Here is a 12,536-nt window from a genome sequence, read left to right on the forward strand (position 1 = left end):
ATCAAGAGAGATCCTGCCTCCACATGGTAGAAGACACATACACACACAAATATATACACGTGTGTGTGTGTGTGTGTGTGTGTGTGTGTGTGTATAGTATTATATATTATATTAAATATATATAATGTACTGGTTAGTAGGCATGGTAGGTTGGAGCTGTAATTCCAGTATTCACAGGCGGAGGTCCCTTGACTTGAGTTCAAAGCCATTGTGGCCTACACAGTGAGATCCTGCCTTAAAACAACAAGAACAAAAGAAAAAGAATAACAAGCAAAAAAAGTAGTAATGGTGAAAATGCAGTGCTTTTATGCTGAAAATCACCTGCCTAGGAGTATAAACTAAGAGTCTAAAACTGCAGGAAGACTCACCCGTGTTCTCTCCTCACGGCAGCCTTGTCTGCCTGTTGAGTTACCATAGTGAAAAACTGGGAACAAAGAACCCAGGACTCACAATGGAAACCACTTCACCACAAAGCGTGCAGTGCAGCCTTTGTTTCTCCCAGCTCTGGTGGGGTAATTTTGTATCGATGCTATATGGTAGAGAGGTCAGCCCTTATCAGAGAGCTCTGGGAGGGCTGTCGTAAATGGCTCTGTAAAGACTGTTAGTCACAGGGAAGGCTATGCTTCTGCCCTGCAACCTTAGAATCCTCATTTTGGCTGAGCACAGACAGGGACTTTTTCTCTTGGGAACAGACTTGACAGTAGCCCAACCTATTAAGCTGATTCATAGGAGCAGAATGACATTTTTCAAAAGGACAACGAAATTAGGACACTAGAAGATGGTATCCATCAGTTGACTCAGCCCAGCTCCGTGGGAGACAGGTCCATAACCGGAAGGCCAATGCATCGATTGGATGAAGAACTCTGCTACAGGAGCCTGTATAATTCTGTCTGCATGACTCATCATTGTCCTGTAGAGAGACTGTGAGACTTAATAACTAAAAATGGTTAGGTTACAAAATGAAACAAAATGAAAAAAAAAATCAATTTCCTAATGCCGAAAAGAGAATGCTTTGTGTGGGACCACTGCTAGTGAGAGGAGATTGTAGCCACTTTGAACAGCAGTCTAGATTTTTCATTTTGATAGCACAGTCACACATTCCACATGATCCCAGTTCCTGATTTAGGAAATTTTAAGTTTTTAAAAATAAACTTTACACATAACAAAACGTATAACTTGTTGGTGAATACAATGCCTGTGAATAGTCACAATAAAGAATATTTCTGTCTCAGCAGAAGTTTCTTCCTGTGTCTGATCTCCATGAGTCTGATTAGTTTTCGATGCTGGGAAATGATCAGGTCCTTGCACATGGTAGACAACTGTTTCACCTCTGAGCTCTAGCCCTCGCCTCATTGATTGACATTAGATTCTTTTATTTTCAGCTTGACTTCTGTGACATTTCTTAACATGGCTGTATGCAATTGTGTTGGAGTTTCAGCTCTAACCTACCATGCCTGGTAGCTATCACATCTAAAAATATATATTTATTGTGTATGTGTGTGAGTTCATGCGTGTGTGTGTGTGTGTGTGTGTGTGTTGTGTGTGTATGTGTATGTGTGTATATGCTATGGTTTTCACATAGAGGTCAGAGGACAGATTTTCATATCTTGATAAAACTTTTATGGCAGAAAGATTACAACATTTTTTTTTTAAGATTTATGTATTTATTATGTATACAGCATGTGTGACTGCAGGCCAGAAGAGGGCACCAGATCTCATAGATGGTTGTGAGTCACCATGTGGTTGCTGGGAATTGAACTCAGGACCTCTGGAAGAGCAGTCAGTACTCTTAACCTCTGAGCCATCTCTCCAGCCCTTACAACATGTTTTTAATGCTTCCACTGATTGTTACATATTTATTTCCCTTTTTACATAGCTGTAAAGAAAGCTGTTGTGAAAATCCTTGTATGGTTTTTATGAGCAGATATTTTAATTTTTCTTGTGAAAACTGAACACCACATGATGTCATTCATTTCGAATCTCAAAATATTGACTTCAAAAAGGTGTGGGGTGAGGCTGGAAGATGTTATTTAATGGTTACTGAATCACAGATAGGAGCAAGGATTTTGGTGTTCAGTTGTAAAATAGGTTGATTGCCGATAACAATGACTAATCTACAAGAAAATATTCTAAAAGGTTTTGCTGTAAATAAATGATAAACATTTGAGGCTGTAAATATATTAAACGTTATTTAAGCATTGCACCATATATACATGTATAATGTCAAGTTGGTAGGGGCCATTTGTGCTGAGGCCCTAAATAAGGTTTATAACATCAAGAAACTGAAGGAATTGGTAGACCTCTGCAAAATCAACTGAGAAGAGAAACCTTCCAAGGTGGTTGGGTACATTGTGTAGTGATTAAATACTACAGAAAACAAACTAACTAACGGATGGAAAAAACCCAACAACCCAAACTAACAAGATCATGTAAAAGTACTTGAAATTCAAGAGATGTACACATAAAAAAAATTGGCTCATTAAAAAAAAATGTATCTAAAAGGAGCAAAGCTAGGAGTCAAAAACTTAATGTTAAATTTTGTCTCCCTTCTCCAATGGTTCTAAGAATGTATTATCCTAGAGGTTAGTAATTCTCATCCATTAACAGAGAGGCTTCCTCCAGCAGCTTATGGGGAGCAGATACAGAGACTCACAGACAAATATTAGGCAGAGCTTGGGAACCCTGAAGAAGATGGGGAGGAAGGACTTAAGGAGCCAAAAAGACTGAGGACACCAGGAGAACATGGCCCACATAATCAACTAAGCAGGCCTCATAGGGGCTCACAGAGACTGAAGCAGCAATCATGGAGCCTGCATGGGTCTACACCAGGCCCTCCGCATACATGCTATTGTTCTTTAGCTTGGGATTTTTGTCAGACTCTTAACAATGGGAGTAGGGTGACTCTGACTCTTTTTTGCTAGTGGGGCCTATTTCCTCCTACGGGGTTGCCTCATCCAGCCTCGATATGAAGGTACTTGCCTAGTCTTATTGCATCTTGTTATGCCAAGTTCAGTGGCTATCACCAGGAGGCCTGCTCTTTTCTGAAGGGAAATGGAGGAGCAGTGGATTTGGGGTAAGGGACAGTGTGTGTTGGTGTGGGAGAGGTTGGAGGAGGGCAGGGAGAGGAAGCTGTGGTTGGGATATATTGTATGAGAGGAGAATTAAAAAAAGAATTCTTATTTAACGACTGTGTTAAATAGCTGTTTGAAGGGTTGGAGAAATGACTCAGTGATTAAGAGTATCCTATATTCTTTCAGAGGATCTGAGTTCAGTTCCCAGCATGCACATGGCAGCTCACCACCATCAGTAGCTTCAGTAACATAGAAAGCAACACTCTCTTCTGATCTTCACCTGTACCAGACATGCTCATCACGGCACCCCCCCCCCCCCATAAATGAATGTAATAAAATTAAATTAGTTATTTTAAGAACTTTTAAGAGTGAACACCCAAAGAAAATTCATCTTGAGAGTTGATTAATGATAGTGGCAGCTGATGAGTTCTCAATTGATAATTGAGAAGTAGCAGTAGAGTTGGAAGATTTCAAGATGCATTTAAATATGATTTAGGGTCAGAAAGAAAATAATGGTGATCACTGTAATGTGAAAAGAAGTATAACATTCAAGTAACATACAGACTGAATAGCTTATCTTTATATAATGGGGATATATATATATATATATATATATATATATATATATATATATAGTATGAATTTGAAAGCTTCCTGGGGACAATCTTGTAGAGCTATGGGCCATTTACCCATCTTACTTTCAAATAAAGTTATGATAAAACCACAGTTTGTATGGTGAGGAGCCTGTGAATAAAACATACAGATAGAGTGGACTGCACTATCTGACAAGTAGTCAAAGTAATTATACTAACCCGCAGTAGTTAGTTTTTTTCAACTTGACCGGATTAAGAGAGGTCTAGAAATAGTTAGGCATGCCTCTGGGTGTGTATGTGGTACATTTCCAGGGATGACTTACGTGAAGGACAGTAACAGAAGGGAGAAAAAAGACCCCTTCTGAAAATGGGAGGCACAATCTAAAGGTGCCGTTGCAGGGTGAAAAATAACTGGAAGAGAGGAAGGCAGCATGAAACTTCTAGCTGCTCTCCTTTCTGATTGTGTCTGTTGCTGCTGCCATCATCTGTACATTTCAGATTCCACTTTGTTAGAACCTTTGACAGAGTGCTAGGGACTCTTCAGGTAGCTTCTATGCTCTCTGCTGGATTGTGACTACTGAGACATTCTAATTCTTACAGTGACTACTATTTTTTGTTTGTTTATGTTTTTGCTTCTCTAGCACACAGATAGTGTTGGATTGAATAGCTAACCAAATAAATTCTCTCATCATATTTACTAAATTCAACCCTCACTAAAATATATTTACTACATATTATACTTCTGTATCCCCATGATACATGAATGAAAATATTAAAAAAAAAGAATATTGTATCAGAGTCTTCTTGGCTGTTAATAGAAGAATATAAAAATTGTGTTAACTGTGTGGTGGTGGTGGCATATGCCTTTAATCACAGTACTTGGGAGGCAGAGAAAGGTGGATCTCTTTGAGTTTGAGGCCAGCCTAGTCTACAGAGAAAGTTTCAGGACAGGCTCCAAAGCTACAGAGAAACCATGTCTCAAAAAAAAAAAAAAAAAAAAAAAAAAAAAAAATCACGTTACCCTTTTACTGGGAATTGTAACAGAAGGACTCTGGATCGAACCTTTAATATTTTTGTACATAATCAGTAAGAATGTCCATATTATCTTGAAGATCCTTGAGGAGTTTTTGAAAGTTAAACTTTATAGAGTTTAACCATATATTAATTGTTACAGAATTTTTAGATACTTATCTTAAAAGACAGTATCTGATTTTTCAGAAGTGGAAATAATAATTATGGACTTACTTTGGCAAGAAGTATTCTAGGTCCTAGAGGCATGGATGTAACCATGTAGATCTACAGAGCCACAATGCATCAATTAATTTTTAGTGCAATAGATAATAAACAAATACAACAAGAAAAAACAAAGGGCAAAGAAGGGGATATGTTTACTTGAACAATCACAGCATGTGACTATATCTATAGCTCAAATTTTAAAGTTTTGATTAAGTTGCTGAAGTAAGATATAGATTTGTTATAGATTTCAAACTAGAAATTGAAGCTGTTATCCAGCTCTGATTTTTGCTATTATTGAGTGCATATAGTAAAGGAGTTTAGTATTTTCACTTGGATGATGGGATTATCATTATGGTTAAGAATTCACTTGAGTTTATATCAATTAGTAGAAAAATACAGGCAAGATGAATGGATTTGAGATGAACTGTCCCATGTGATTTTGCTTTTTATTCTAGTAGATCCCTCAATGATATGGATGACTCAATAGTACACATAGCAAATGATATCAAAGCTCATAGGAAGACAGTATATTGAAAATAGAACCCCAAATGCAAAACAATGTTGACATACGCACCAATATAATGGATTATTCAAATAATATAATAATCACTAACAGGTTTACAACATCATTTTCTTTCATTAAAAGTTTCTGTTGACAATAATATTATTACTATTACTTTAGGCAACACTGAAGCAGTTTTTTAAATACTTGACATCAGGGAATTCAGCTGAACACAAGGCTTTATATCTATTTAAAATTACCCAAACCAAAAATCATTTTGAGTAGTATTATGGTATAGCATCCAAACTCTATATGCCCAATTACTTCTTATGTTCAAGACTCTGAGCATACATTTTTTTCATTTGTAAATATGTGACTAACACTAAGACTTTCTCTGAGGGATATTATTATGTAAAGTATCCATTTGAAGTTTTGGGTGCACATTATATTTTGAAAAATCTCAGGGATGAATACTAAAACTGTCATCATTATCCTCATTCTCATAATAGGTTTCATTACCATCACTATCATCATTGGCATTATTATTAAAACATAGAATTTGGGCTCTTTAAGCCTTAAGAGTTTTTTTTTTTCATTCTATACACTTTTTGGACATTGCAATGTAAGTTCAAAGATGATATAAATGAGAATTGTGGAAGGGTTACATAGGAAAGCATCACTGATATTCTAAAAATACATAAAGTAGGGCTAACAAATCTCAAACACAGGCAAAATACCTGTTTCTAATATGACAACAACTCCATTCTTGAGTCTATCATGTTCACCTATTAAGAATTTTCTTTATGGCTGTTTTGACATCCTTATTTCTTAGGCTGTAGATCAATGGGTTCAGCATGGGAACAACAGTAGTATAAAACACAGATGACACTTTCCCTTGTTCCATTGAGCTTACTGATGATGGCTGTAAGTACATGAATGCAGCAGAACCAAAGAAGATAGCAACAGCACAGATGTGGGAGCTGCAGGTGCTGAAGGCTTTGGACCTGCCCTCAGTGGAACGGATGCGCAGGATGCTGGCCATGATGAAGATGTAGGACACAAGGATGGTCAAGGCAGGTGTCAAGATATTTAATGCACTCAAGAAAAGAATCAACAGTTCATTGACATATATACTGGAGCATGATAGCTCCAAGAGTGGAAAAAGATCACAAAAATAATGGTTTATCACATTGTTCTTGCAAAAAAACAACTTTAACATAAAGCCTGTATGAATTGATGACCCAATAAAACCCAAAGTATAAACTCCCACTGTGAGCCGTAAGCAGAGATGATGAGACATAACGACATTGTAAAGTAAAGGGTTACAGATGGCAACATAGCGGTCATATGCCATTGCAGCCAACATGTGACACTCTGCAATAGCGAAAATAATGAAGCTGTAGAGCTGAGTCATGCATTCAGGGTAGGAGATGATGTTCTTCACTGTCACAAAGTTCACCAGCATTTTGGGAGTAATGACAGTGGAGTGGCAGAGGTCAATGAAGGACAGACTGCTGAGGAAGAAGTACATGGGCCTGTGCAGGTGGGAGCTGAGCAGGATCAGGATGATCATGCCCAGGTTCCCCAACACTGTGAGCAGGTAGATTCCAAGGAAGAGGAGGAACAGGGGTAGCTGCAGCTCTGGTTTGCTTGAGAGTCCAGCCAAGATGAACTCGATTACCATTGAATGGTTTCCAGACCCCATTATGCTCTCATTATATTGTCTGAGGTTCTAAGTTTAAAACAGAGAAATGAGTACACTTTTGTGCATCATCTGTATTCTCTCTCTTCCCCCATCTCTCTGCCTCTGTGACTGTCCCTGTGCTCTTTCTCTATCTGTCTCTATTGCTGTCTGTCTTTGTCCCTCCTCCCCTCCGTGTGTGTGTGTGTGTGTGTGTGTGTGTGTGTGTGTGTGTGTGTGTGTGTTGCAGAGAGATGGAGAGACAGAGACTTAAAGCATTCTGTGGAGATTATGGTCCCTCACCAAAGCAGACATTCCATATAATTGTTTCTTAAGCTTCTCCCATTTCCTTTGGACAACCGATGACTGCACGATCCGAGGAAGAGGAGGAAACATCTAGAACCTTAAAATTAATGCTGATCACAACGTTTGAGGATGAGTGCAAGGTCTGTACTTTAAACTTCAATTTAAAACAAAGGGTTATGTTCTATTTTTAGAGATTTTTTCTTCCCCCTCTCAAATTCTTTGTAATATGTGTTGTCATGCATATTACTGTTTATAATGCATAGCAATTAAATTTTATCAGACTAAGAATCGGCAAGAATAATAAATGTTTTCTTTCATTTCTATTTGTAACTGAATTCATAGAACTGTTTTCCATGATGTAATTCTGACTCTAAGTAGCTGACCAACTGGCTGGCTTGTCAATACAGTAACTTTCCTATTGAAACTGCTGCACTGTGTATCCCATATACTTCACGTAGTCCTGCCACCCTTCAGGGCAGAGCGTAATTTCCCCACAGATGTTGTACTTGTATCTCAACAGCAGAGGGATTGTGCTTTCTTCTAATTTGGATAGTTCCTAGGGAAAAGTCCACTGGCATACATTTAGTTATATTCTTCACCACTGTGGAAGAGAAACAATGGACCACGACTGACCTCTGCTAACTTCATTATTGAATTGGCAGAGCTCAAAATACTACTTGTATGAGAAGAGTTTGGAAGACCAACACAAGATGCATTCTTCACTGGTAGATTCTGTGATCATGAAGTTTATATGTACCCTCTATCATGTTTATTGATGGTGGCTTGTAGATTATCAGAGCACTTGCAAAATGGAATTTGAAATTTTTATCAACCCATTAAGCTAATGATATAATGTAGTTCTTCAAAATGACCAATATACATTTACTTTATATTTAAAAAAAAAAAAAAAAAAAAAAACACTTTCAAGCAACATCTGTACTATCTTCAGACCAGACTTGGATATTTTGAAAGAACATGGAAACCAGATAGTTTCAGAAAAAAGTCAACAACTCTTGTTAGTTGGGGAATGTTTAACATAGTAGAGAGTAATTTGACAATATAGTATAAATACACATATTACATGACATGAGTATCAAAATATTTATCTTATTGGTCTATTTAAAAGAGTATTAGCCACCTGTCAGAATGGCTACTATCAAAAACACAGATGACAGCTTATGTTGGAGAGGATGTAGAGTAATATGGAGTAAGCAGAACACTCCTCCACTGCTGGTGGGAGTGAAAACTTGTACAATCACTTTGGAAATCAGTATGTAGTTTCTCAGAAAATTGGGAATCAATCTACTTCAAGACCCAGCTACACTACTCTTGAGCATATACCCGAAGGATGCTCAATCATACCACAAGGACACTTGCTCAACTACATTCCTTGCTACTCTATTCATAATAGCCAGAACCTGGAAACAACCTTGATGCCCCTCAATCAAAGAGTGAATAAAGAAAATGTGGTACATTTATACAATGGAGTATTACTCAGTGGTAAAAAACAATGACATCATAAAATTTTCAGGCAAATGGATAGAACTAGAAAAAAATCATCCTGAGTGAGGTAATTCAGACTCAGAAAGGCAAACACATTATGTACTTACTCACAAGTGGATTGTAGATGTAAAGCAAAGGATAACCAGGATACAATCCACAGCCCTAGAGAAACTAGGTAACAAGGAGGACACTAAGAGGGATGCATGGATCGCCCTGGGAAGCGGAAATAGATGAGATCTTCTGGATAAACTGGGGGTGGAGAAGAGGGGAGAGGATGGGGGATGGGAACATGAGAGATCAGGATGGTCAAGTTGGGAGAGGGAGGGAGAGGGAGAGCAAGAAAGAAATATCTTGATAGAGGGGTCATTATGGGGTGAGGGAGAAATCTGGAGCCAGGGAAGCTCCCAAGAATCCACAAAGATGATCCCGGCTAAGACTCCCAGCAATAGTAGTGATGGTGCCTGAACTGGCCTTCTTCTGTAATCAGATTAGTAACTACCCTAATTGTCATCATAGAACCTACATCCAGTAACTGTTGGAAGCAGATGCAGAAATCCACAGCCAAGCACTGGACTGAGCTCCGGGAGTCCAGTCGAAGAGAAGGAGGAGGGATTATATAAGCAAAGGGGGTAAGATCATAATGGAGAAACCCACAGAGACAGCTGAGCTGAGTACCTAGGAGCTCATGGTCTTAAGACCAACAGCTAGGGAGCCTGTATGGGACAGACTTAGGCCCTCTGCATATGGATGACAGTTGTGTAGCTTGGTCTGTTTGTGGGGCCCCTAGCCTTGGGACCAGGATCTGTCCCTGGCACATGAGCTGGACTTTTGAAACCTATTCCCTGTGGTGAGATGCTTTCAGCCTTGATGGGGGTGTGTGAATTGGAGTGAGGGGGGAAGCTTGGTCCTTCCTCAACTTGATAAGACATGCTTTCTTGTCTCTCATGGCAGGCCTTACCCTTTTCTGAGGAGTGGATTGAGGAGGGGGTAGAAAGGAGGTTGGGGGAGGGGACAGGAAGAAAGGAGGGAGGGGAAACTGGTTGGTATGTAAAATAAATAAATATTTAATTACAAAAAGGGAAGATATGAGTATTGGCCTCACTGTATTTGTCAGTCTTAAAGTAAAATTAATGTCCTGAAGTATATTGCTTCAAAACCAAATAGGACAGACATCTCAACAGTCAGACATGCTATGATTTCCTCAAATCCAGGAATTTCAGATTATTTACTGTGGAGCCATTTGTCTGATATTGCTCAAGGACATAGAATTAGGCATATTAAGTCACCTTTAAGACCTGTTCCAACTCTATTATTTTGTGACTTGATAATGCTAATGTTATAGATTACACAATCTAAGTTCAAATCTTTTCTCAAAATCCTATTTGCTGTATGACCTCAGGAAAATTTATTCCATTCTTCAATTCACCTAGAAAGCAGAAATTTAAAAATCTGACATGTAAAAGTTAAATTAATTGGCACATAGGTTCTGGATCAAGGTATGAACTTAACTGAGGACCATGTTGTTTACATTGAATTGTGTTGAGTTTCTCTCTGGGATGTCCTACATGAGTTAGCAATTTTTCTTCCCTTCCAAATTGTTGATCTGAATAATGCTTGGCTTATTGGATTGTATATAGCAAGTGTCAAAAAATGAATTCAATAAAGTTGTCTACAAAAACTTAATATTCAGTTAAAACAAATTCACAAGAATGGAATGCTATCTTCACACTAATTTAGCTAAAAGAGAGTGAACAATGACGTGTGTGACATGAGTCTATACTGAAGAAGACGTGGGGAAATAGACTTCTCCTCAGTGTGGTCTCTAGAATAATCATGGGTATAGATGGATAAACTGCCATGAACATCTGTGTGGACCAGGAGAGATATTGCAGAAGGAGATTATAAAGTTTTAAAAGATAAGCATAGGAGTTTGTACTTACCCTTCTTCACAGTCAGTTCAGTTGGAGGTTTTTAGTCTCCATTTCACTGGATAGAAAATTGTCTTTGATAATGTGAGAAGGGAATAGATAGCTTCAAAGATTCTTGAGCCTCTGATCTTGACCTGCGATTAAGCTGATGTTTCAGTCATTTGTTCCTGTGCAAAGGTTGGCTAATACAACACTGCCATATGTCAGAAAAAAACACAGTCTCATTAAAAACAAAAGTAATAATGACCTCTCAGAAGAATCCTATCCCATAGGTATTAACTGTAAGGAAAAAAGTCAACAATTAGAAATCCCTTTCCTTCACCGACTGTCAAGTGTTTAATATCATTTAAGGTTATTTGCTCTTCTTGTTAGATTCTGAATTAAAAACAAGGATATGAGTGCTCTCTCATTGTTAGAGTCTAGATATCTTAAACCAAGGCATTTGAAACTTCAAAACTTCAGGATAATCATAAAACAAATATTTAAAGAATTTTCTCATGTAGTTTCTCTAAAAGGGAAAACAGAAAACTAGAGAAGCAATATGCTTTCATTTACCTTTGTTGATTTTACTACCCTAACTGTATTTAAATATATAATGCATTCAGAAGCAGTGATTGTTAGAATATTTTCAATTGTGGAACGAACACAAGCATATCTCATTTTGCTTTCCCATTAAAATATTCAGATATTATCAAAGACTCACAAGGAGTTCCTAACAAGACCAATAGACAGAGACGAAGATGTTTTCTTTCAAAATTTAATAATAAAATATGAATGGTCAAGGTGAACATATTTTTTGTAGGCTCTATTTTCATATTAAATTATTTGTTGAAGTAAAATTGCATTTTATGTTCTATTCACTATTCATTAACATACAGTTTTGAGATAATGGTAGCAATAAATTTTTGTTTACTTTGGAATTCTTTAAATTTTCTGGATGCAGAATAGAGTTCTAATGTACTTTATGCAGGTATTTCTCCAAACAGTTAAAACCTACCACTCAAGTTTTAAATAAGATTAGTAAAAATAAAGCTATCAGCTTTATTTTTGGCTCCTGGCAAAAGGAAAATGTAATATTGCTAGGTATATTAATCACATTCCAGGACAGGGCCCATGCCCAGGAGTAGTTGACAGACACAAAATGGGCCCAATTTTGGTTTTTGCTTGTTTATTTTTTCATGGACTTTTTTGTTTCATTTTGTTATTTTGATATATTTTTGTCTTGCTGGTCTCTTGTTTGATTGTTTAATGGATCTTTTTTGTTTTTGGATTTCGTTTTTTGTTTTTTTTTTTTTTTTTTTTTTTTTTTTTTTTTTTTTTTTGAGAGAGAGAGAGAGAGAGAGAGAGAGAGAGAGAGAGAGGTGTGGGTAGAAGGTGGGGAGGATCTGGGAGTAGTTCAGGGAGGGAAAATAGATGATCAAAATATATTGTATGAATTTTTTAAATGAAAATAAACTAATTAAAAATAACAAACAATCAAGAAACAGACATCAAGACAGAGGACCTGTGGCAGCCCTGTGTGTGGGTCTTATGCTTACTAACACAGGCTGGCACCTTTTCTTCCATACCCCAGTGCTGCTGGAAAGTGGGGACGGGGAGGTTTGGGAGTATTCTAGGTAGCCAGAAGGGAACAGAGAACCAGCTGTATTAGATGTATCATGAGTAGGAACTTCCTCCTGGTGTCCTTACTTGGAGCAGATGTTAAAAGAAAGATGT

The 12,536-nt window shown here is 37.6% G+C and overlaps 1 protein-coding gene across 1 annotated transcript; it reads right to left on the reverse strand.

Annotated features, from left to right (window-relative positions):
* Nucleotides 1–6,183: 6,183 nt before the first annotated feature.
* Nucleotides 6,184–7,110, reverse strand: LOC114691270. The gene has a single exon (XM_028866532.1). The coding sequence runs from the start codon at nucleotides 7,105–7,107 to the stop codon at nucleotides 6,184–6,186; it is 924 nt and encodes a 307-aa protein (XP_028722365.1). The 5' UTR covers nucleotides 7,108–7,110.
* Nucleotides 7,111–12,536: the final 5,426 nt, after the last annotated feature.

This window comes from Peromyscus leucopus, chromosome 7, assembly GCF_004664715.2.
Source record: "Peromyscus leucopus breed LL Stock chromosome 7, UCI_PerLeu_2.1, whole genome shotgun sequence".
Lineage (NCBI taxonomy): Eukaryota > Metazoa > Chordata > Mammalia > Rodentia > Cricetidae > Peromyscus > Peromyscus leucopus.